The sequence below is a fragment of the Molossus molossus genome, unplaced genomic scaffold (assembly GCF_014108415.1).
Source record: "Molossus molossus isolate mMolMol1 unplaced genomic scaffold, mMolMol1.p scaffold_m16_p_8, whole genome shotgun sequence".
Classification (NCBI taxonomy): Eukaryota; Metazoa; Chordata; class Mammalia; order Chiroptera; family Molossidae; genus Molossus; species Molossus molossus.
The window spans coordinates 85,479,118-85,505,756 of record NW_023425402.1 but is presented as its reverse complement, the minus strand read 5'-3'; the positions used below and the strand labels follow the sequence as shown (position 1 = coordinate 85,505,756).

The following is a 26,639-nucleotide window of genomic DNA, read 5'->3' as shown; positions in this document are numbered from 1 at the left end:
CTCTCCCTCCCACTCTATCTGTACAAAAAAATGGAAAAAATATCCTCGGGTGAGGATTAAAAAAAAAAGGTAGATAATAAATACTGACATAATTTTCAAACTAATTTTAATTAAGTACAATTAGTAAGCACAAGTAAAGAAACACATATCTCTGTTTATATACAATCATATCAAAAAGGAATGAGCCAAAGGCTAGTCCTATGATAGTTACCTTTCCTTTGATATCAAATGTTATATGTCCTCTATTTTCATATGAAATAAACCCACAGGAGAGTAAGACTCAGAAATAGCATATTCAGACAGAAAACAAAACAAAACAAAAAACACAACATCTAAAGTATTAACAAATGAAACTAAAGCCTACTTGTTCAATCTTTATTAAGGACAATGTGCAAATCTTAAATATTTGTACTAGTTTAATTCAGAAAATCCACAGCCTATTCTAATCCCAGCCTATATGTAGTTGAGAGTTAGAGTTGACAATCTAAGAAAGCGTGGGGGTCGGTATAACTTCTGATTTACAGTTTAGTGCAATGTTGTCATCGGTACTAAAATAAACAGCTCAAAGTCGATTTCTTGTTGACAAAAAGCATGGCACATACAAACAGTAGTGCATGACTTCATTTTTAAGTTTTTGTCATTCAAGACAAATTTGAGCACCAAATCAGATGGCACATTATTATGTATTTTGAAAATGACCATCATGAAATCAGTTGCTGGATGAATTCTGATAGCGGTATTTTTTTTTTCCTCTTAAAATAATTAAAACCATTGTGGATAAATATTTGAACACAATATTAATATCTTTTCTTCATACAATTTCAGAAGTTTGGTTTCTATTCATTTCCTATATTGTTTTCTGTTTTATTACTTATTACTGGGTTCTTTTACCATTATTTACTTAGCTGATGAAGATCAGTCACTTGGTTGTTGGTGAGTCCATTCCTAAAAGCTAGGTCCTACCTCTGGGTGTGGAACACAGATAGTGCGTGGACAGGGAGGTGCATTAGGAAGTAACACTATCATTTCATAGTAAGAAAGCCACAGAATTGGCTTATACACATGCCCTTGCATCTTCTGAAATTAAAGATGTATCTTAAGGTAAAGCAGCAATACTAATTGGAAAAAAAATGTATAGAAGAGGAAGACCTGCCCACAACTTCTTCATTTTTGTTGCAGCGGAATTTGTGTTCACACAGCTCAGGGGACTTTGGTGTGTTGGTGCAGAAGTGAGCATCCCTCGTAGATACTGCTCATTAAGTGATCACTGATCTTCCATAGAAATGAGTTCCATTTAGCAGAGCTATGGCTTGTGACTCTGATTCTGGGTGTTCAAAGTAGACAAATGGAAGACTTCGGCTTTTCCTTTCCATCTTTGCATCTAGTCACTTTGGTTAATGGTACAGCCTGTCAGAAACTGAGGTAACAGCTCATAAAGAAATTCTTCCTGCCCTGGAGCCTCTGAACTTTCCACCAACACTGTCCAGTCCTCTTCCAGAACAGGGAACAAGAGGCAGGAGGCACTGGGTTTCTGCCCTACTTCCCTATTTGCTGTTCTACCCAGAAGGGAGTGGGGTCGTGCCTTGTTTTTTCAGAAACTGCCAAGCTTCTTTTCCGGGGTGGTTGGCTGTGCCATTCCCCATTCTCAGCAGTAATACACAAGTAAGACAGTTTCTCGGTAAGTGGAATGTGTGTGTGTGTTTTTGTTTGTTTTTACTTTTTTTTTTCTTTATTGATATCAGAGAGAAAGGAAGGCAGAGGGAGAGATAGAAACATCAATGAGAGAGACATCGATTGGCCCCCTCCTGCATGCCCCCCATAGGGGATCAGGCCTACACCTGGGCATGTGCCCTGATCAGAAATCGAACCGGCAACCTCCTGGTTGATGCTCAACCACTGAGCCACACTGGCTGGGCGAGTGTGTGTGTTTTTTTTAAAAAAAATTGTATAATGCATGAATAATCAATAGAACTATTTATTATTAATCTACTGCCAACGGATTTCATATAACCCTTCTTTTATCTAAGCTTTTGATTTTAATATACAAAATAAACTACAAAACTGCTACTCCTTGGAGCATTTTCTCAATCCTTTGAGGTTTTGATTGCAGGTCTGGCCCTAAGCTTTGATTCAAATAAACTCTGAACTTTTCTTTAGGTTTGAACTTGCTTTTGTCAACACCCTCATGGTTTGACACAGTTTGACACAGTTCGATTTTTAATCTATCTTTTCATTTTTCCTTCTGTAGTACCTGAGATTTCAGCTTTTTTTTTTTTTTATCCTACCCTTTCAAAAGGTTGTTTCTACAACTGCCAACATAAATGAACACAGGACTTTGATCCATGTCCTTTGGAGGTATCTTGGTTGTCCTAAAAGTAAGGCAGTCGTCCTTACTTTGCCAAAATCTTAGAATACGGCTGTCTTAACCCATGTGGGCTGCTATAAGGAAATACTATGGACTGGGTGTCTTATAAACAATAGAAATTTATTTCTCAAACTTCTGCAGCCTGGAAAGTCCGAGGACAAATGTGCCAGCAAATTCAGTGTCTGGTGAGGACCCACTTCCCAGTTCAGAGACAGGCACCTTCTCATTGTGTCCTTGCACAGCAGAAGGGGCAAGGGGGCTCTCTGGGGACTCTTTAACGAGGGCAGGATACCCATTCTCGAGGGCTCCATCTTCAGGACATAAACATTTTGCAAAGGCTCCACCTCCTAATGCCATCACACTAAGAATGAGGTGACAACATATGAGTTTGGGAGTGGGAGGCGCATAAACACTCAATCTGTAGCACCACCCAAGACAGTTTTTAAAAGTTTACTTTAGTGAATGCAGTGAACTTTGGCATAGTTGGAGCAGAACTAAAGTTAATGATTCGCAAGCGAAATCATCGCAAGAGCTTGTTCCTAGTTCCCTTTTGAAGAACTGGGAGCATGACACCAGCTCAAAGGGGCTTTTGCAGCTCCGCGGCTTCTGAGAGCAGCAAGCAGAGGTAGTTTGAACCACATGAAACTGGTGGTGCTGTAGGTCAAAACCAGTTGGCTACTGGCAACTTTCTGTGACACCCCCTTTCCGTTCCGTAGGGCATGGCAGGTCATTACTTGCAGATTTTTCTCTTGCATTAGCTGGCTCAAGAATCGAACACCCATTCTAGTCCAGAGCTGGAGGAGCACCTCACTTACCTCACTAGGTTGGGACCTGACACCAAAAGATAGTTCAAGTTCAGACTGGTTCTGCTCAAGCACATTTTTTTCCAAAAAGGCAGATTCAAACAATCTTCTGAAGACATTTGAAAACCTCCAATGGGGGCAGGAACAGAAACATTGTATTTTTTTTTTAATATAGTATCCTCCTTTGGGGGGGGGGAGGTATACAATTACCAAGAGAATTGTCTGAAAAGAAGAGCCTGGTTTCTGTTGCTTCTTATTCTGATGTGTCATCCTTGCTGCCTGTGAGGAAATGCTACCAATGATTGTGCATGCTATTTCCAAAATGCCATTTGTTTCCGGGACAGAGGCCAGAGCAGGACGTCCTTCAGGCTGTGGCGGAGCTCGAGGCTGCTGCTCCCTCTCCTGAGCGCTTTGGTGTTTTTGTTCTGTCTCCACCGCGTGGTCGATGTACGTCTGTCATGTCCTGCTTGGCAAGACCCAGGAGCTGGTGCCCAGGTACCCTGTCCCCCATTTCACCCCAAGTACCCCAAGTAGACTTGAGCTGTGTAATTGAACAAGAGTTGTTTCGTGGGTCTAACAACTAAATCCCACTAAGCAGTCAGGATCGTTACATTCCTAAATTGTCACCCACTTGTGTTAATGATTGTCATCCCATCCTAATCTTACAGAGAAGCTTCATGTGTCTTTGCCTCTCAGACTGACCTGGTGAAGGATATAGAGCAGGTATGTTGTGCTATGATTTTTCACGTGAGAGTTACTTTAGTTACTGTTTTCTTTCTGTTAAAGAGTGTCAATGTACTAGATTGGAATTCTGTGTGTTTTTTTGAAATTCGACATCAAACTTTACCGATAGTACATGCTGTACAATCTTTGTAATGCTCTTTGATTGTATTCATTTAACAGCAATTTTTCCCCCTCAAAAGTGGTTGGGCATAATATTCACAAGATTATAAAGTAAGAGCTCAGTAGATGGCAGTCATTTGTTACATAAATGCACCGCCCTTTATAAACGCTACATGAATATTACTGGCACTTTCAGAAATCTCTGGACCTTGGCCATGAGCACATCCTCCTTTCAAACCTCTGTGGCAGTTTTCGCCCTGCTTATCCTGCATGCCGGTGCCCTGGATACATTTACAGCTGCCGTATATGAACATGCTGTCCTATTGCCAAAGGAAACAGAAACACCTGTTTCTCGGGACGATGCCTTGCTCCTTATGAACAAGAATATAGATATTCTGGAGAAAGCAATTAAGCAGGCAGCTGAGCAGGTATTCTTTTATTCCTACTAATCATAATGTATGGGAGGGGCATGAAATCTGGTGAAAGATTAGGCTGTTGCACTGTGTTCCACGTGGAGAAACAATTTTGATTTGACTGGTTTTGAACAGGGTGCCAAAATCATCGTGACCCCAGAAGATGCACTTTATGGATGGAAATTTTCCAGGGAAACCATCTTCCCTTACCTAGAGGATGTCCCAGACCCTGAGGTGGGCTGGATTCCATGTCAAGACCCCCACAGGTATTATTGTATCTATCCTAGTTGTTTGTGCTAAAGTGCTGTGATTTCTCAGAAATGTGTACATTCACCACAGCAAAATGACAAATCCTGGATTATCATGTATATGGTGTAGGCTACTGTTGTATTAATCTTGGAATTTGTTGAATTTAAAAAGTTGCACTTAGATATCATTGAACAATTGTTCATGATTTAATATCTTCATTCAATTTGGAGAAAATATGTAAACAGGATATTTAAAACTAGGACTAGTGCCCTGGCCGGTTTGGCTCAGTGGTTAGAGTGTCGGCCAGCAGACCAATGAGTTGCAGGTTCGATTCTGGCCAAGGGCATGTTCCTTGGTTGTGATTCATCCCCATCCCTGGTTGGGGTCATGCGGGAGGCAGCCATTCAATATGTCCCTTTCACATCAATGGTTCTCTCTCTCTCTCTCTCTCTCTCTCTCTCTCTCTCTCTCTCTCTCCCTCTCCCTCTCCCTCCCACTCTATCTGAACAAAAATGGAAAAATGTCCTCGGGTGAGGATAAAAGAAAAAGACAACTTGCAGTGAAAGGTATCTCACTCTTTCACACTTATTCACACTCACCTCTCAAATCTCATTCTGTTACCCTCTCACATGCTCTCATTCTTTTACCTCAAATGAAGTTTATTTAACATTCCTCTGACATGTTTTTGCTGGGGGATATGGCTAGCACACCTTTGTAGGCACTCCTGGTTATTCTGATGTTTATTTAGGGGCTATCAGAAAACAGTGTGTCTTTGCTCTAGAGAGATCAACTGCACAAAGAAGAGAACATTGTGCTACATGACATTGTCTTCTCATCCGTCCTGTCCTGAGATCATCTCTCTATGATGTATGTAAGAAATTTTGTGGGGGAAAAAAAAAAGGCCAAAAATTGGGCAGTCTTTCTGCATAGAAGTTTTAATTGAGATGACCCATTTCTTTTTAATCTCACAGTGGGATTGAGTTCTAGATTTCCTGTTAAAAACAACATATGTTGTAAATGTGTGGATGAGTCAAAGATCATAGTAACTATGGGGATTCTTTGACGTGTTTAGAAAATGCCTCTTTCATAGCCCTACAGTAGAAAGAACACACTGTGACAGCAAATGGGCTTGCATTATCACCGAATACAGTCAGATTTAGATCATTCATTTTTTCATTCATTCAACCATTATTTATTTTTTTATCCTCACCTGAGGACATTTTTTTTTTCTATTTTTTGTTCAGATAGAGTGGGATGGAGAGAGAGAGAGAGAAACATCGATGTGAAAGGGACACATCAAGTGGCTGCCACCCGCACGACCAACCGGGCTGGGGACAAACTGCAACCGAGGTACGTGCCCTTAGTGGGAACCGAACCTGGGTCTCTCTGGACCTCAGGCTGACGCTCTAAGCACTGAGCCAAACTGGCCAGAGCCATTCAACCATTATTTATTTAGGCACCTACTATGTTCCAGGTGCCATTCTAGGAGTGGGGGAGACAGCATTTAATAAAACGAAGCCTATGCCTTCCCTTTGGCTTATGAATATTGAGCAGGGGGAGACAGATGTAAGCAAAGTCACGTATGACATAGCATGTATTGTGATAAGAGTAGGGGCAATGTGGCGCTTGGGTGGGGTGAGGTGTAGGACCTATTGTGGTTATTTTAAAATTTGGATTGACTACGGATCTTCCAGAAAGTATGGCTGCAGTGTTTGGCAAGGGAGAGACATGGTCACGTGTGGGGTGCTATAGATCACGAAGGATCTTGAAGTCTACTGTAAGAACTTTGGTTTTTCCTCTGAGTGAGATGGAGAGACACTGGAGGGTTTTGATTCCGGGAGTGACTCAGTCTGACTCATGCTTTAGGAGCAGCAGTTTGGCTTCTGTGTGTGTAAAGGACTAGGAGGGCAATTGCAAAGCAGAAGACCACATAGGAAACTACAGCATTGCAGTCACCCTGCTGAGAGCCGATTGGGGCTGGCACCAGGATGGAATTGCTGGAAGGGGTCAGTGTAGAGATATGTTTCAGAGGTCAAGGTGACATGATCTGTTGCTAGAGGTGGAGGTCTGAGAGAGAGACAAGTGCCAGGAGTGACTCCCAAGCGACACGGAACTGCCCTTTGCAGATACAGGGAGCGCTGAAGAAATCGTATTTCTGGGATGGAAACTAGGAATTCAGTTTTACTCACCTTACGTTTGAGCAGTCCTTTAGACATTCGAGTGGAGATGCCAACCTGGCAGTTGGCTATGTAAGTCTGGCATGAAACGACAAGGTCAAGGCTGAGAGACGAACTCAGGAGTCTGCATGGGAAAGGTTTTAACACCATGATGTTTTCACCTACGGAGTGAGTTAGGGAAGAGAAAGGGTCTAAGTCTTGAGATCTAGGAAATTCCAGAGTTTAGACTCAGGAGACGTGAGGAGGAGCCAGTAAAGGAGAATGAGAGGAGGAGCCAGTGAGTAGGCAACAGCGGGGTGCAGGAAGCAAGGAGTGTGCAGGAGGAGGCTATAATCCGTGGTGTCAGCTGCTGCAGACAAGGAGGCTGAGATCGTTAGACGTGGGTCCTCACTGGCATTAGGAAGAGCTGTCTGCTGGACCACAGAAGGATTAAAAGAGAATGGGAGAGGACAAGCTGGGAACAGCAAGATGGACATTTCTTTCTTGGAGTTTTGCTATAGGAGGAAGCGGAGAAATGGAGCAAGATTTAGAGAAGCATGTCAGTTCAAGAGAAGTTTTTATTTCATTTTTATGGCAATGGGGGGTACTCGAGCATATTTGCATGCCGATGGAGTGATCGGAGAGGAGACAGCCAGCGATGCAGGACAGGGAACAGAGTTGCCAGAGCAATAGATAGGAGGTGGAAAAAATTCATCCAGTTTAAGTGTAATTTGTGGCTTTAAAAATAGGATCTTTTTCATAAATAGTTTTTATATTGATTTCATTTACTTAGGCTCTTACTGTTATTTAAAATTTTTAATTTTTTCATTATGGTTGACATTCAATATTATGTTAGTTTTAGGTATACAGTATAGTGGTTACACATTTATGTAACTTCCAAAGTGATCCCCCTTAGAAGTCTAGTACCCACCCGCACCATACACAGTTATTACAATATTATTGACTATGTTCCCTATGCTGTACTTTACACCTCCGTGACTATGTCGTCACTGCCAACTTGCACTTCTTACTTCCTTCCCATTTTTTACCCAACCCCCTCCCATCTGGCAACCATCAGTTTGTTCTCTGTGTGTATGAGTTTGTTGTTGTTATTGTTTTTTTTTTAAATTTATTTATTTTTTATTTTTCTCTTTATTTTTATTGTTGCCGTGATTACAGATGTCCCCACTTCCCCCCCTTTGCCTGCCTTCACCCAGACCGCACCCCAACTCATTCCCTCTAGCCATCACCACACTGTTGTCTGTGTCCATAGTTTATGCATACAAATTCTGTGGCTAATCTCTTCACCTTCTTTCATCCAGTCTACCCCTCCCCCTCCCCTCTGACCTCTGTCAGTCTGTTCCATGTATCCATGCCTCTGTCTCTGTTTTGTTCACCAGTTTCTTTTGTTCATTAGGTTCCATACATAAATGAGATCATATGGTATTTGTCTTTCTCTGTCTTATTTCACTTAGCATAATAATCTCCAGGTCTACCCATGCTGTCACAGAAGGTAAGAGTTCCTTCTTTTTTTTTACAGCCATGTAGTATTTCATTGTGGAAATGTTCCGCAACTTTTTCTTTTAATATGTTTTTATTGATTTTTTTAGAGAGAAAGGAAGGGAGAGATAAAAACATAGATGTGAGAGAGATTCATCCATCAGCTGCCCTCTGTATGCCCCTTACTGGGAATTTAGCCCAAAACCCGGGCATGTGCCCTGACTGGGTATCAAACCGGGACCTCTCAGTCCATGGAACGATGCTCAATCCACTGAGCCACATAAGCCAGGCTCTTCCACAACTTTTCATCTACTCATCTACTGATGGTCACTTAGGCTGTTTCCAGATCCTGGCTATTGTAGATAACACTGCTACAAAAATGTGGGGTGCGTGTATTCTTTTTGATGGGTGTTTTGGAATTCTTAAAATATAGTCCCAGAAGTGGGATCACTGGGCTAAAAGGCAGTTCCGTTTTTAATTTTTTGAGAAAACTCCATACTGCTTTCCACAGTGGCTACACCAGTCTGCATTCCCAACAACAATTCCCTAGCGTTCCCGTTCCTCCACACCCACGCCAGCACTTCTGTTCATTCACTGATGGCGGCCACTCTGGCAGGTGTGAGGAGATATCTCATTGTGGTTTTAACTTGCGTCTCTTCGATGATTAGTGACTTTGAGCATTTTTTCCTTATGTTTATTGGCCATTTGTAGTCCTCTTGTTGTTATTGTTCATGTATGAAGCAACCAAAATCCTTTTTAAAGTTGAAATGCCTTTTTATTGAGATATAATTGACATATAACATTGGGTAAGTTTAAGGTGTATAATGTGTTAATTTGATATATTTATATATTGCAATATGATTACCATCATAGCTCTAGTTAATCCCTCTAGCATGTCATGTAACTATCTTTTTTTGTGTGTGGTGAGAACAATTAAGATCTAGTCTCTAAACAACGTTGAATACAGTATTGTTGACTATAGTCACTATGCTGTACACTAGATTTCCAAGACTTATTTACTACTAGTTGCAAGTTTGTATCTTTAAACAACATGTTCCCCCACCTTCCAGCCCCTGGTAACCACTGTTCTATTCTGTTTCTATGAGTTCAGCCTTTTTAGATAACACAAATAAGTAATATCAAACAGTATTTGCCTTTCTCTGCCTGACTTATTGAAATATCTTCATTAAAATTTGATTTAGATTTGGTCACACACCAATACAAGCAAGACTCAGCTGCCTGGCCAAGAACAACTCTATCTATGTCTTGGCAAATATTGGGGACAAAAAGCCATGTAACTCTTATGACTCCAGGTGTCCTCCAAATGGCTACTATCAATATAATACCAATGTGGTGTATGATATGACAGGACAGCTGGTGGCACGTTACCATAAGGTAAGAGGGGTGGGTATGTAAAATGGTACCTGTTATGAGAGTGATATATTCTGTGCTTAGGACTTGGAGCTTATTCCCCATATATGATGTTAGTAGAGATTTTTTTGTTAAGGTGAGCACTAAAGAAAATCACATTTTAGAAAAAAGCGAATCTGGAAAACAATGTAGGCAAAGACCTTTTAGAAAGGTGTTGCCATAATCTGGGATTGAGATGAATCTTTTTGTACATAAAAAAAGTAATTTTCATATTAATTCAAAGGATGCCAAGGTGACTGTAATCTAGATACCATGTAATATTAAAATGATATAAAGATGTTTCCAAATTGTATGAATGTTTCACAGACGTTAATGTCCCTGTTTTCTTGTCAAATTATTAAAATGATCTTTCTCTTTATTTTTCACACCATTTAATTTAATTATCCTCTAATGGATTTAAGGTCAGATCAGAAAATTTTTACTTTAAACTCTGAATTAAAAGAACAAAGTAACCTTCAGCCAGAATTTTATACCAAATTGGACAGGAAGAGATTCGGTATTTTATTTATTTTAAAAAAATATTTTGTTGTCGTTGTTAATCCTCACACAAGGATATTTTTCCCATTAATTTTTTGATAGAGTGAAAAGGAGGGAGGGAGAGAGAGAAAGAAACATCAAATGGTTGTATCCCACATGACCCTGACTGGGGATCAAACCTGGACCCCAGGGACATACCCTTGACCAGAAATTGAACCAGTGACCCTTTGGTCCCAGGGCTGATGCTCTAACCACTGAGCGAACCAGCCAGGGCCTGAGAGCCAGCCTTTTACATGGATGTGACATATGTGTCAGTGTGTGTCGCTCTTCCTCCCCCAGGTTTTTTCTAAGCATCTTAAATTGCAGCCTCAGAATCTTTTGAATGGAGAAATAACCTGCTAGAAGTCCCATTTGAAACATAAATATTAGTCAAAAGGAGTGATATGAACCTAATTGTTTTCCAGTGCTTTTGATCATATACTGCTACAGAAATAATTTTAACTTGAGTCCTCAATCTATGTCTGTTTGTTTTTGTATTTATAAATACAACACATGACTTTCAGTTTTCTTCCAATTTCCTTCATGACTTTGTAGGTTTTGACAACTTGTTTTCATTTATAATTTAACTTTCATGTTCTCCTCAAAAATGTATCTCATACTAGAAATACAAATGTCAGCTCTTTTGGGTTTTTTTCTTTGTTTTCTATACTTTGCATTATTAGTATCATTCTTTCTTTGCAAGAATCATTTTAAGGCATTCTGCTATTCTGTGTTTATTTGGTTAAAGTGGTAGGTAGCCCTGGCCGGTTTTGCTCAGTGGTTAGAGTGTTGGCCCATGGACCGAAGAGTCCCGGGTTCGGTTCCTGCTAAGGGCACGTACCTCGGTTGCAGTTTGTCCCGGCCCTGGTTGGGGTCATGTGGGTGGTGAGCAGTCAATGTGTCTCTCTCGCGTTAATGTTTCTCTCTCTCTCTCTTCCTCCCTCTCTCCCTTCAACTCTACCTGAAGATTAATGCAAAATGTCCTCGTGTGAGGATAAAAGAAAAAAAGCGGTAGCATAGTTGATCAATCCACAGAACACAGCCAAATACAGAAATTTTATAGTCTCATTCCCAACCCTCATTATTCTGTACTTTCCAGACAATTTCATTAAACTGTTGGCTCTAATTATTTTATTATACTAGGTTAGTTTTTTAAGTTACTTGGAAGGGATCAGGGAGAACTAAATAAAATGTTGATTTTGAACAGCAATTTAAAAGCTGAGTGAGAGTCTCTGGAATTATTTTGGATCAGACACTGTAAAGAGGAAGGTGGCATCCCCCACCCACTTTACAGATATTTACTGGGCGTCTGTTGAGTTCTAGGTATCAGGGGTTCAGCAGAATAACAGCATTCTTTTTCTTTGAATCCCTGATGTCTAACAACAAAAATCTTCAGCTTTCAAGAAAGTCATAGTCTGGAATTTACGGAAGTTATTTTTCTTTTAATTTGGGTAGGGTAGAGACAGAGAGAGCAAGAGAGAGAGATTGTATTCCACGTATTCCTTTTCCTTGGACTTTTACTTCCAATCACCAGATTCATCTACTTCCTATAGAGTCTCTGTTGGTGACCATAGCCAAGTCTGTTACTAACTTTGGAGGTTTTTTTTTTTTTTTCCCACAAGTCATCTCTTCAGTAAAGAAGCCTTTCCTGGTTTCATCTTGTGCATTTATTATAGTACCACCTCTACTCTGAGCCCCAGTTTGATGTCCCTGAAAAGCCAGAGCTTGTGACTTTCAACACCACCTTCGGAAGGTTTGGCATTTTCACATGCTTCGATATACTCTTCCATGATCCTGCTGTGACCCTGGTGAAGGACTTCCAGGTGGACACCGTCCTGTTTCCCACAGCTTGGATGAATGTGTTGCCCCTACTGACAGCTGTTGAATTCCACTCAGCTTGGGCAATGGGCATGAGAGTTAATCTTCTTGTGGCCAATATACATCATGTCCGCCTAAATATGACAGGTAAGTTATGAACAGATGAGGTTTACAGATAGTACTTCTAAATGCAGAGAGGCTAATGCCTCAGATGTGAGCTGTTATACGTTTTTGCTTCTTTAATGGGACTGACCACTGTATTTGTCAACATTTCACTCGCACACACACAAAGCCTAGTGACTGATTTGAGCAGCTATGGTTGTGTTAAGATCTTTATGTGCATCGTGTCGTTTATCCTTACAACAACTCTGTGAGATAGTATTACCATCCCCGTTTTCCAGATTAGAAAACTGAGACACAGAGAACACAAGCAACTTACCACAGGCTGCCAGCTAGAAAGTGGCAAAGCATGAACTAGACAAGCGTTGCTCAGACATTAGCAAAGGACAGAGAGTGTACTGTTGACACGTTGTTGGTAACAAACGACCTTCAGAGTAAAAGTGGCTTAAAACAGCTAACCTTTATTATCTCACTTTTTCTACTGGTCATTCTTTGGGACTAGCTTGGCTGGGGGATCCTGGCTCAGACTGTCCCTTCAGGTTACATCACGATGTTAGCTGGGCTGGCGGTCATCGGAAGTCTCTACTGGGGCTGGTAGGCCTGCTTCCCCAGGAGCTGCCTCACATGGCTAAGCTGGCAGGATTCCTTAGCTCCTCGGGGGGTACTGGCAGGAGACCTCATTTCTTGCCATGTGGGCTTCTCCATATGGCTATGTGATGTATCCTTATGAAATGGCAGCTGACCTCCTCTAGGTGCCGTTTATGACTGGTCACACACTGTCACAGCTACTGTGCTCTGTTCATTAGAAGTGAATTGCAAAGTCCAGCCCGCACTCAAAGGGAAAGGAATTAGATCTACTCACTGGAGAGAAGAGTGTTGAAAAATGTGGGAGCAGCATTGAAACACCACCATAGTGATGAACAGGAGAGGATTTCGTATTACCTTTCCCTACCTTTCATGAACTCTCAAATACAAAGATTTTTATACTTAATTTAACTTTCCATAATGCTCATAAGTATTCCTATTATAGTCAAAGTTTATTTGACACGAGCCACGGAACATCGATTCCATTCTTCAGCAGAGAACAGACGTGCTTAGTGTTCGGTGTAACTAGGAGCCTGTGTGCTGACTCATCGTGACTAATGAGAGGTGACCCTGTGCTCAGCGCGGGTGGGAAAACCGGCAGTGTTGATTCTGTGTTAAGAAGGCTTGTTTTGCATTCGCAGGCAGCGGTATCTATGCGCCACACACCCCCAAAGTGTACCATTACGACATGGAGACGGACCAGGGAAGGCTCCTTCTCTCAGAAGTGGATCTGCATCCCCGGGGCTCACCCACCTACCCCGCCGCGGCCAACTGGAGCGCCCACGCCTCGGCCGTGCAGCCCTTCCCAGGGCAGAAACCCCCTTTCAGGGGATTCATTTCCCGAGACGAGTTCCACTTCACAGAGCTTTCTGAAAATGCAGGAAACCTTACAGTCTGTCAAGAAGACCTCTGCTGTCATTTAAGCTACAGAATGTTAAGAAAAGAAGAGAGTGAAGTGTATGTCCTAGGGGCTTTCACAGGACTGCACGGCCGAAGGAAAAGAGAGTTCTGGCAGGTGATCTCAGCCGCTCGAGTGAAGGGCCTCAGTGATGCACAGGCTCACTTCGCTTGTCTGTGCCGGGCAGCCAAGGGCTCTTTCTCTGCGTGCCTCCCCGCATTCTCTCTCTCTCTCTCTCTCTCTCTCTCTCTCTCTCTCTCTCTCTCTCTCTCACACACACACACACACACATTGGGTGTTATCATATATTTGCAATAAGAGTTAAGTAAAATCTGATTGCTTTCTTTGAGCATTTTTTTTTTATTAACCTGACCGTGATGATTTTCTATTTGACAAATGTACTAGTTCCATATGATAGTGAACCTCAAAAAAGCTTTCTTATGTAGTTTTGCTGACATATCTAAATGTAAACAATCTTGTTTTAGCTTTTAAAACTAACTCCAAGTAGGGACACCACTTTTATCTTAGTTTCTCTTGTAATCAGATGTCCTGTCCATTTTATTGCCTTCCAATGTCAAATATTGAAAATTCAAACTTTCATATAGGGTTAGCTATGCATTTGTATCTTATTATACTTACCCACTGCCCTCTCTTAAAAATAGGTATAGAAAAAAAGGGTAGTCAAATTTTCATCATCGTTTTAGCTTTAGTACTGCTGTTGTTGAAAGACCTCACTCTCTTGGGCCAACTAATCATCGGACATACCAAACTAATAGTTTCAGTCTAATTTTAATCTGAATTCTTTCTTTCAATATGTTTGTTACCCAGGATGCAGGGCTGTTTCTCAAATCATTTGCCATTTCCAATAAAGCTGGTAATGATAAGAAACATGATCCAAATTCCTTTAACAAATGGAGAAAATATTTGCTTTGCTGTAGTTATAAACTGTACAAGTAACTTAGATGTAAGGCATTGCATTATATCTGTTCTATATAGGTATGCACAATGCTGAAATGCAAAACGACCAGTTTGGCAACGTGTGGAAAACCAGTGGAAACGGCTTTGACAAGATTTAACATGTTCTCCCTAAGTGGCACATTTGGAACAGAGTATGTTTTTCCTGAAGTGCTACTTACTAAAGTTCGTCTGTCACCTGGAAAATTTGAGGTAGGGAGATTTTAAGAGTATTTTTATTTTATCTGTTATCTGAAGCCAAGTAAAATAGGTTATGGTAACCATATCACTTAACTTTTACTGTGTAGTCAACTTCCTCATATCTTAATGACTGTAGACTATAACCATGTCTTAGCTCTTACTTTGTGTTTGACAAAGTGGACTGAGTGTAGCTAGGCTGTTCTGGTTTGGAACAGGCTCGGCTGATCTTGCTGGGCTCATTAATGCATCTGTCACCAGTTGGTGTCTTGGGCTGTTTTGTGATGGCCTTGTCTTAGGCAGCTGGGATGATTTCAGCCACTCTCTCCCTGTGGTCTCTCTTCTTCCAGCAAGCTTGGGCTTGACAGAGTCCAAGAACATCAAGAGGGAAAGCCACAAGAGGCAAGTTTTTCTCAAGTCTCTGCTTGCACCTTGTTTGTGAATGTCTCATCAACCAAAGCAAGTCACATGACCGATGTAGTTTCAAGGGTTAGAGAAATAAATGATGCAGATCTCTTAGTGGAAAGAGCTGTAAAATCACATTGCCAAAGGATGTGGACAAAGGAGAAGGAATTGTTTTGGCCATTTTTTTTTACATTTACAGCAAGTAATTCTAAAGTTATGACATTTTGTTGGAATAATGCGATAACTAGAACCTATGAGTTCGAGGCACCATTCATTGAGAAATCTTTGTTTATCAGTTTTTAATTTCCTCTGTCACATGTGGGAACAAACAGAAAATCACATATTTATTTTACACATTATGGTGGCTATAACCAATTAATTTACAAATTAAGCTGGTCTCAAATTAGAATTAAGACTGTAGGTTTATATCTGTTAGTATATGGTATATACACTCACACATACTCAACCAGTTTGAACCCTAATGTCTTCTCTGAATTGTGGCATACAGGGGAAGGGTTTCAGGAACTAGGGTAGTCACTGAATTTTCTATAAGAGAAAAATAAGATCTATGTTAATTCATCTAAGGCATTAACCAAGAAAGACTTTTAAATTGCAGATTGCTGATGGTTATGTATCTCTGCCAGTCTGTATTATTATATTGGGATATAATTTATTTATAAAAACATTTAATTCTGTGAAACAAACAGTTTAACATGTAGTGCAGTCTTAAGGCTGAGAAACCCAGAGAACAGGAATCTCTCGCTGCCATACAACCGGGTTAGGTGAAGTCGCATGAGCAAAATAAGGCTGGAATAAAAGCTTAAATGCCAAGTACAGAAAAATCATCATCAGATCTGAAGTGAGGGCTCTGGAATTAGGATCTAATAGTTCAAAGGGGGCTAGTGTGGCACAAATGAACATAGATGAATTGAAAATAGGTGGGGCTACTTCAAGTAAGTGAGAGAAAGGAGAGCAGAGGTCATACAGATCAGGGGTCAGGTAGTATTGGTGTCCTGTATCTCAAAATCCCTGCCATTTAAACAGAGCACACACTCTAATCTTCTGGATAGTACTATGACATCTCCCTACCCCCATGTCGTGTACTCACAGAAATGTATCTTCTTGAGAAATTATCCCAGAGTGAGACTGAGCACAAAAGCATCTCATTTATGGGAGAAAGACAAAAAACCTTCGAGTTTTCAAGACGAGGTTAAAAGTCCAGAGCCAGCGCCCTGGCCAATATGGCTCAGTTGGTTGAAGTATACACTAAAAGGTGGTGGGTTTGGATGGATGAGATAAACCAAAGAACTTATATGCATGTATTCGTAACCAATGGACATAGACAACAATGCTGGGGGGTAAGGGGTGGGATGGGGAGGACGGTGTCTAGGGAGGAAAAAGGAGAAACATCTGTAACAAAAACAAATTAATAAAAATTGAAAAATAAATAATACAAAAGAAAAAAAAGGTGGCAGGTTTGATTCTCAGTCAGGGCACGTTTGGAAGGCAACTAATCTGTTTCTCTTTCACATCCATGTGTCTCTCTGTCTCTTTCTCTAAAAATAAATTTTAAAAAATCCAGATCCAGAAATGCCATTTTCTTCTCACTCTGAACCACATCAGTATTTAAAGAAGTTGGATGGTGGTAGTTGATGAGGAGATGGAGAACATGAAGAAATAAGACATAGCTACCTCCTCTGTTTGTTTAAAAAAGGAAGGAAGGGTGATTTTTTCTAATCTTCCAATGCTCGACCTCTTCTACTCTGCTGGTTATTCCTTCCAATGTGTTCTTCATTTCTGCTGTGCCTTCCTTCCTCCCTTCCTTCCTCCTTCCCTCCCTCCCTCCCTCCCTCCCTCCCTCCCTCCCTCCCTCCCTCCCTCCCTCCCTCCCTTCCTTCCTTCCTTCCTTCCTTCCTTCCTTCCTTCCTTCCTTCCTTCCTTCCTTCCTTCCATGCAAGAATGAGGGGCCAGTGCCCAGACATAGGAGACAGTATGACAAGTTCTGAGAAATATTGAGTTGAGACCTACAAATACTATACTGTTGAGTTTTGTATCATTCTCTCACTGTTGTTCCCAACTACCTGAAAACATTTGGGATTAATAAAATTTTTTAAACAAACAGAGGAGGTAGCTTCTATATCTTTACTCATGCTGTTGAGCTTCCTCATGATTATTACTCTGAACTCTTCCTCTGATATCTTGCTCAATTCCCTTTCATTTATTTTATCTTCTTTATCTTGTTCTTTCATTTGGGATTTGTTTCTTTGTTTCACCATTTTGGCTGTCTCAGTGGGTTTTGGAGCCTGCCAAATTTTTCCTGTGGGTGCTGGTGTTCCACTGGTTGTGGCTACCTCTACTGGGTTTTGTGTTAAACTTTCAATGAAGTAAAATTGAAATATAACTCTGGTATTTTATTTTTGTTCCTTTACTGAACAATTTAAAAAATAAGAAACAGGTAAACAATGAACACTAATAAACAATAAACAGCGAACATTTAGTATTTTATTATTTATTTAATTACCAAACTGGTTGTGTGTTTGACAGCTTGTTAGTGATATATGTCTCTGTGTGTATGTGAGCAGCATGGAAATTATCTTATAGGATATTTGACCATTTTCTCCTTCTGGTTATGAAGTATCTCAGTTTAAAAGTTCTTCCCCATCCAAATTGACCTTCCTGCAACTGATGGATCCATTTTCTTTTGATTGTTGTCCCATTTGTTGAACACACACTTCTATGCAGAGAGGCTTCTGTGACTTCAGGATACATCTGGTCATTTTTGGTGTTTACATTCTGAGCCTTACCTTCTCTTTGACCATATGGCTTATTCTCCCCTTCACCAATCTTCAGCTCTAGCCAGTGGTGTGATGTAAATGTTAATAACCCACTCTCTGAAGAAGAAAATTTAAAAACCTGATTTGTGATATTTGCCAATTTTCATGGTGATAATGTTCCCACTGTGATCAATTTCAAGAATGACTATGTTTAACAACCAGTTGTCAAAGTTCCTGGGATTTTAACCATCTGTTCTGGTAAGCTTATGATCCACTAGTTGCAGCACATCACTGGTTCTAACCAGCTGGAGTGAGGAAGCAGATTGCCTAGACCTATCACCCACATTTCTGTCTCAGAATGAGACTTTGCGACTTCGATGATGTCCACTTCCCACAATGTCTTCTATTATCAGCCCCCAGGGAGAAATTCTGTTAACTGCTACTTCTTGTGACAGGTTGTGTCCTACCTTGGAAAGCAGACCAATCCAACTTTTTCTTCTGAGACCACCTAAGCACTTATGTATTTCCCTCTCTAATACATAATAGACTGATTTCTCAGTTTCATCGTTAACTTTTAAGCTTCTTGAAGGAAAGGTGTGATTTTACTCCTCTAGTCCTGATTATCTTGCACATAATTGGACTCTGATGACTGATGATTTTTTACTTTTTGTTAAGGGTTACATTTTGTTACCAGCACTGAGGTTCTTGGGTTTCTCAAGATAGAAATCAAGAGGAGACCCCAGAAAAATTTCCAGAAAAATTGTATTAATCTTAGGCTTGAGCACAAGGGAGGCAAAGTGGAGGAAAGAAGGTCCTTTGTACTTATACAGGGACTGACTCTGCTTGGCTGCTTTTATAAGCTGGGGATAAATTAAGCTTGTATGAAAAGGATGGGCTTTTTGAAAAAAGTGGGCTGGCAGACTTTTCCATTTCAGGGTGGGTGACTTCCTTTTCCAGCTGTGTTGCCTGATATCTATGTTCACATCTGTGCTATGAGGGCAAGAAGGCAGTGTAACTCATTACTGCTACCCCAGAAAGGTCCTATAGAGGCCAAACCTTGACCAACTTTACATGTGAGTCAGTAGTTTCAACATCTACAAGGAAGTAAGTAGTTAGAAAGGTGATAAACTCAGCTGCCTTTGCATTTTTGAGTAGGGAGTAGAAGGCTGGTGACATTCTTCTCGTTAGCTTCTTGACCACCTTGACTTCCTAGCCATCCAGTCTTTTTCTGTTCTCAGGCCCAAGTCCCTGTACTGCCTCAATATGATTGTTGGAAATCAAATATTGAGCTTTCAAGAATGACTCTAGTTTTCATTACATGTAGAATAGCTGTCCCCTTCTTGTCCTGTCTGTTCCCCACTCCCTCCACCCCATCAAGCTAGAACTACTTGATCAACCATGATATCTAGAACTATTTCAAATATATTACTCTGCTTGTAATGCATATTTTAATCAAACTGACCATACCTTTCTACTGTTTCTTTAGGTGCTAAAAGATGGGCGTTTGGTAAATAAGAATGGATCATCTGAACCTCTTCTATCAGTGTCCCTCTTTGGAAGATGGTACACTAAGGACTCACGTTTCATCTCAGGAGGGATCAGCAATTTGGAAACAACTAACCTGTTAATATTCACTTTTTTAATGATTATAGCTTTGCAAATATGATGGTATAGGACATCTTTTTTTTATCACATTTATTTTTGTAGCATCTATTTTGCTAAACGTGTTTCTCAGTTTTCCAAGTTTACTAAGAAACTTTGAAGGGTCATCTCAGTGGTATAGACCAATAATTTCTAAACAGGTATTTTTTTTATCTTAAATTATTTTTAAGTATTGTGGTAGTTTTATCTTCTGGTTGCTTAGGTCAGATAAATGAGAATCAAATCTTAGCTCCAGCCCTGTTTGCTGTGTGACCGTGTGTGTACGGGTGTGCATGGGAGGCAGAGTCAAGAACTTCAGGATCATTGTAAACACAGTTGTGGCCTTTGAACAGAACAAATAATGATAAAGACAGAGAGTCTTACAACTGAATTCCATTTGACATTAAAGACAATTGAGTTCACCTACTTTTTTGTGCTAATGATTAGGGGGAAATTTGCTTTCTAATCAGATGATGATGTTGAAGTTTATCTTCACAATAAAAGTTGTTCTGAGATGTTCTAGAACAGATGAGAGCTAGTCCAGGTTCATATCAGAGGAGGTCTGGCTCAGGGCATTCATAGTTCCAAACTACCTCACCTGAAGGCTGTAGTAGAATTTAATAGACCCCAAATCCACAACACAAAGGTCATGAGTGTTTGGGTAGTCTGCTTTTTAAATATATACATTCCAACATTGGGTAGTCTGCTTTTTAAATATATACATATATATCATGCTACTCAAAAATGCAGTGTTTTGGTTACTGATCATTTAATGCAAATATTCTTAAAATGAAGGAAATAAATTTTCAGAGTGTTTTAGATTTAATATCACCTAAATTATTTTGTCTAAAACTTTCACATTGAAATATCAGAAATTGAGGCATTTATGTTTTGTTTTTATAAATTGTTGCATATGTACTCTTTATAGATTTAATTTGAATATTATATTAACATACAGTAGGAAATGAAGACTACTTTTATAAAGAAGTGGTGACTATTAAGAGAAAGGAAATGGAGGGTAAGCCACATTTGTGTTTAATTGTGAAAGGGGCTTTTATATTACCTGTGTTCAACATTGGGGCATCAAACATGTCATTTTAAAGTGGTAGTGAGCCCAGCCAGTGTGGCTCAGTGCTTGAGCATCGACCCATGCACCAAGAGGTCACTGGTTTGATTCCTGGCCAGGGTACTTGCCCAGGTTGTGGGTCAAATCCCCAGTGGGAGGCATGTAGGAGGCAGCAATTAATGTTCTCTCTCATTGATGTTCCAACTCTCTCTCCCTCTACCTTCCTCTCTCTCTAAAATCAATAAAGAAGCCCTGGCCGGTTTGGCTCAGCGGTTAGAGCGTCAGCCTGCGGTCCTGAGAGACCCGGGTTCGGTTCCCGCTAAGGGCACGTACCTCGGTTGCAGTTTGTCCCCGGCCCTGGTCGGTCGTGCGGGTGGCGGCCACTCGATGTGTTCCTTTCACATCGATGTTTCTCTCTCTCTCTGTTCCCCTCTCTCCCTCCCACTCTATCTGAACAAAGAAAATAGAAAAATGTCCTCGGGTGAGGATAAAAAATAAATAAATAAATAAATAAAATAAAATCAATAAAGAAAAAATAATAAAGTGGTAGTGAATGTACATATTTATGTATAGTCCAAATCACACAACTATCTAAATTGTGTGTTCTTTTATCTTTTCATCAAATGTGGAACATTTCAAATTTACAAGGTTTATTTGAGAACATTAGACATTATACAATGGTGTTGCTGTGTAGATTGTGACCCTTTGGCAATGATATTTCACTTCAAAAAGTTATACTCTTGACTGGAAGTCAACAGCTGACCCTAAATCCACTGTATGAGAAAGATACAAGCAAGGAGCTCCTCACAGATTCTAAAGGACAGTTTTCCTCTGATTTACACTTAGAGCTGTTAGCTGTACTTCAGTTCATTGACAAATAGGAACAAAAGTCTTGGCCAGGTGGCTCAGTTGGTTGGAGTGTTGCCCCAACACCAAAAGGTTGTGAGTTCAATTCCCACTCAGGGTATGTATAGGAGGCAGCCAACTGATGTTTTTCTCTCTCACACTGATGATTCTCTCTCTCTCTATGTCTTTCTCTTTTGCTGTAAAATCAGTGAACATATCCTTGGGTGAGGATTAAAAAAACAGCAACAACAGCAGCAACAGAAAAACAAGTAGCACCAAGTCACAGTGAAAAGAAAGAATATTGTAAAATCACTTGCATCACATTTTAACTCATATCTCCTCAGTGGTTTTCACACACATACATTTAATTTTACCAAACACTCACACATAGTTTGAGTTGGCATTGATTTAGGGAAATGCACTTGAGGAAGTAGAGCATTAGTTTCTAAAGTGTCTAATGTCAGAGTCCAATTTCTTTGATAATCATCTTTCTGTCTCACCTTAAAGTTCCCTGTGGTTTTGGAGAAAGGACACAAGGCTTTGTGTTTCACCTATTTGGCTTCACCAGGCTTCCTCCCAACCCCCTAAAAACGTTCTCTTTCAACTTCGCCATCATACTTCCTTGTGTTATAAAAGCCACACCGTCGGCTCCAGCTTTCTCTCAGCGATTCTTTGTTCTTTCATTCAGATAGCATTTACTGATTTCATAATGTGTCCCAGGCTCCAGGTACTGGCACATTGGTCTATGTATTCTTTTTGCTCTCTTTGACACTCTGTGACATTTGCCCCTGTGAAATACTTTATTCCCATAATTTCTGTGAAATGTGTACAGATTACTCTGCAAGTATCCCCGCCTCTCCTGCGTACTTTGTATTTCTTGTGTTCTGACCTATCCTCACGGCATTTCTCATTCCTCCACACAGTGATTGTCAGTGGTAACATCTTTCTTAAATTCTATTCCCATTTCTAACTCCATCCTGTTCATCTCTCCTATGTATTCCATAGGTGATAGTGTTATAAAAGAAATCTGAAGGCAGATGCCTGTTTAGGTCCATGTGCTTGTCACACACACACACACACTCAGCCACACAGATACTTCTAACAAAGGCATTCTTGAAAGACATTTGAATGTAGAAACAGTAACAACTGTAAAGAAAATTTTTTGAGTTTCTGCAACTGGGAACATGAAGTACTTGGGCAGTATGAAAGAAGATATTTTAACAGTGTCTTAGAAAAATTTCAAGCCACTTGAAGATACATCCAAGGAGAAAGATGATAGGAATGAACCGAGTAATTTAAGTTTACCTGTTTTTAAGAATTTTGTGACATCTTATTTATGTAAATATGATTCGAACAGACTGACAGCTGTCTGGGAGGAGTGGGTAGGAGGTTTGCTGAAAAATTTGAAGGGATTAAGCAACACAAAAAATAATCATAGACACAGACAACACTATGGTGATTACTGGAAGGTAAGGGGGCATGGAGGAGGTAGAAGAGGATACAAGGGAGATAAATGGTGATGGAAGGAGATTTGACTTGGGTTGGTGAACACAATACAATATACAGATGATTTATTATAGAATTGTACATCTGAAACCTATATAATCTTATTAACCAATATTGCCCTAATAAATTCAATTAAAAATATGGTTTGAACCATAGGTATTGTTGGTTATAAGTTATTAGCCATTTCTACCCTGCTTTTCTTATGTAATTTTTGTCTTTTATCTCAGAAGTTAATGTTTTTAATACTGTACCCTTTGTCTATGCCTACTGAACACTTGAATTTCAGTCCATTGGCTGGAGATGCAGGACTTTTTAAAAAAATATATGCTTTTTTAAAAATACATTTTCATTGATTTTTTAGAGAGAGAGGAAGGAAGAGAGAGAGAGAAATATCGATGTGAGAGAGAAACAGATCGGCTGCCTCCTGCACGCCCCCTACTGGGGATGGAGCCTGGAACCCAGGCATGTGCCCTGACGGGAAGCAAACCAGGACCTCCCAGTCCATGGGATGGTATTCAATCCACCGAGCCACACCAACCAGGCGATTCAGGACTTTTTATGTCAAGATCATTCTACATTATAATTTTAATCTTTGGTATTATAAATAATAAATAATAAAACATTTTCAGCAATTGACAATTATAAGTCTTTCATACATTGTTTCCAACAGAGTCTTTGATTTTTTTTTTTTAATCTTTTATGGACAAAGAGAAAAGAGACCAAAACAAACAAACAAACAAACAACAACAACAACAACAACAAAAAACAAAGCTAATACACTTTAATGATAAAAATGGTAGTGAAGTATGCATTTTAATACAGTTACCCATGAAGACTAATGTGCTGAAGTCTTTATAATTTAAAAGCAGACATGTGAAATATTTGAATCCCAGAAGGTTAGAATGGGAGTTTTCATAGGCAGCTTTAAAGGGGCACACACATGGGTACCAGTTACAGGACAGAAATTTACTTTAATATTTGTGCCATTCTACCTTATGTAAAATATATTTAAGTCAGTTTGGTTGTTTGACTCCAAACATTTGTTGTCTTAATTATAATTAAGAAATCGACTATAGCAACTTCTAGGTTACAGATAATGTTCTTTTTCCTAGAACTAAAAAACCAGAGCCAAAAAACCTAAGACTTAGTAAAAAATATACGAAGAATAGGTTTTAAAAAATGAATGTAAAGCCTAACATAATTTATATCTATAGGATTTTAAATCCATTATAAATTTCTACAACCCTCATGGCAATTGTAAGTACCAGTAACCCCATTTTACAAATGAAGATACAGTGAGCTGGGTAAATTCTTCAGGGTTGATATAACTAATAAGGACAGAATTGCTTGTTAACTAATTATTTGATCCCAGTCCAATTGACTCAGTAGTTTATCTAAGACACAGTACTAAGTACAGACAAATAGAAAACAACCTGATATTGAATCCTCCCTTTTGACATGTCAATTAAAAAAGAAGCCCTCCGAAGGACTTCCGGTCAGGATGGCGGGTAAGTAAACGCGGTATCGCGTCCTCCCACAACCACATCAAAGTTACAACTAAACTACAGAACAACCATCATTCAAAACCACCTGAAATCAAGCTGAATGGAAGTCCTACAACTACGGAATTAAAGCAGCAGCCACATCCAGACCAGTGGGACGGGCGGAGGCAGGAGGGGCGGAGCGCGTCAGCGAGACGGGCTGGTCCCACACCCACGTGTGGCGGATAAAAATCAGGAGGCTCCCGCGGCTGGGAAGGTCCTTCCTGAGGACTGAGGGGTCCCCGTCCCACACCAGGTGCCCCGTTCAGGGTTCCAGTGCCCGGAAGAGAAGTCCCCATAACTTCTGGCTGGAAAAACCAGCGGGAATTGAGGCTCAGGGAGGCTGAGGCGGCTGGAGCCCCAGGCAGCTCCTTAAAGGGCCCGCGCACGGACTTATCGGACTCTCTCCCTCTAAGCTCGGAGGGGAGGCAGCTCGAGGGGCACCAGAGACACACAGGGAAGAACTGAGCTGTTTGGCACTGGAGCGAGGGCTGGAGAGGGGGCTTCCTCGGGGACAAATGTGCTGTAAGAGGCCTTTGTTCCTTTGGTGAGCCCTTCCCAGGGGCGGCAGACAGAAGCCATATCTGGGACTCCAGCAACCTGGCTCACACTGGTAGCCCCGCCCTGCTGACTCCCTGAGGCCCCGCCCACACAACTTTCAGGCCCACCCAAGCTGTTGCCACTTGCTTAACCATAGGATTGGCCGGTCTTGGATCCTGCTTCAGGTTTTTCCTAAATTCTTTCAAACAAGCGGCATCTGGTCTCAGCTAGCCCCATACCTCTCATTAAGTAATACACTGAAACAAACACAGGGAGGCAGCCAAAATGAGGAGACAAAGAAACAGGTTCCAAATGAAAGAACAGAACAAAATACCAAAAAAAGAACTAAGCAAAAGGGAGATAAGCAGCCTCACAGATACTGAGTTCAAAATACTGCTTATAAGGATGCTCAATGAACTTAGTGAGAACCTCAGTGAACTTAGGGAGGGCCTCAAGAGCATAAAAAAGGACCAGTTAGAAATCATGGATACACAGTTAGAATTAAAGGAGGCATTAACTGAAATAAAGAATAATTTACACAGCTTCAATAATAGAGTATGTAAATCCAAGGAGCAAACCATCAATTTGGAATATAAGGAAGCAAAAAATCCCTAATCAGAACAGCAAAAAGAAAAAGGAATCCAAAAAAATGAGGATAGTGTAAGGAGCCTCTGGGACAACTTCAAGCGTGCCAACATTCGCATCTTGGGGGTGCCAGAAGGAGAAGAGAGAGAACACGAAATTGAAAACCTGTTTGAAACAATAATGGCAGAAAACTTTCCTAACTTGGTGAAGGAAACAGACATACAAGTCCAGGAAGCAAAGAGAGTCCCAAACAAGATGAATCCCAACAGGCCCACACCAAGACACATCATCATCAAAATGCAAAAGGTTCAAGACAAAGAGAGAATCTTAAAAGCAGCAAGAGAAATGCAGCTAGTTACCTACAAAGGAGTTCCAATAAGGCTGTCAGCTAATTTCTCAAAAGAAACTTTGCAGGCTAGAAGGGAGTGGCAAGAAATATTCAGAGTGATGAAAAGCAAGAACCTACAACCAAGATTGCTCTATCCTGCAAAGCTGTCATTTAGAATCGATGGCCAAATAAAGAGTTTCCCAGACAAGAAAAAGTTAAAGGAGTTCATCACCACCAAGCCGTTATTATATGAAATGATGAAGGGTCTTTTTGAAGAAAAAGATAAAATATATGAACAAACAAAATGGCAATGAATACATAGCTACCGACAATGGAATCTGCAAACAAAATGAACAGGTAGAATAGAAACATTCTCATAGATACAGAGAACATTTTGTTGGTTGCCAGATGGGAGGGGTGTTGGGGGAATGGGTGAAAAAGGTGAAGGGATTAAGAAGTACAAATTCATTGCTAGACTGACAAACCTCAAAGGGAAAGGGGTTGGGGGGTGGGAAGAAATAAACCAAAGAACTTATATGCATAACCAATGGACACAGA

The 26,639-nt window shown here is 40.4% G+C and overlaps 1 protein-coding gene and 1 pseudogene across 1 annotated transcript; one reads left to right on the top strand and one right to left on the bottom strand.

The window, feature by feature from the left end:
• Positions 1-945: 945 nt before the first annotated feature.
• On the bottom strand, positions 946-2,722 carry LOC118620761 (annotated as a pseudogene).
• Positions 1,492-20,872, top strand: VNN2 (vanin 2). The gene is made up of 10 exons (XM_036248344.1): positions 1,492-1,678; positions 3,513-3,663; positions 3,837-3,891; positions 4,208-4,439; positions 4,560-4,690; positions 9,532-9,724; positions 11,953-12,241; positions 13,441-13,814; positions 14,694-14,864; positions 19,515-20,872. The coding sequence occupies exons 4-10, from the start codon at positions 4,227-4,229 to the stop codon at positions 19,692-19,694; spliced, it is 1,551 nt and encodes a 516-aa protein (XP_036104237.1). The 5' UTR covers positions 1,492-1,678; positions 3,513-3,663; positions 3,837-3,891; positions 4,208-4,226; the 3' UTR covers positions 19,695-20,872.
• The last annotated feature ends 5,767 nt before the right edge of the window (positions 20,873-26,639 follow it).

Coding starts and splice junctions, on each gene's coding strand:
- VNN2 (XM_036248344.1), top strand. CDS start 4,227: ATGAGCACATCCTCCTTTCAAACCTCTGTGGCAGTTTTCGCCCTGCTT. Junction 4,691..9,531: donor CCATGTCAAGACCCCCACAG/GTATTATTGTAT, acceptor AATTTGATTTAG/ATTTGGTCACACACCAATAC. Junction 13,815..14,693: donor GGAAAAGAGAGTTCTGGCAG/GTGATCTCAGCC, acceptor TGTTCTATATAG/GTATGCACAATGCTGAAATG.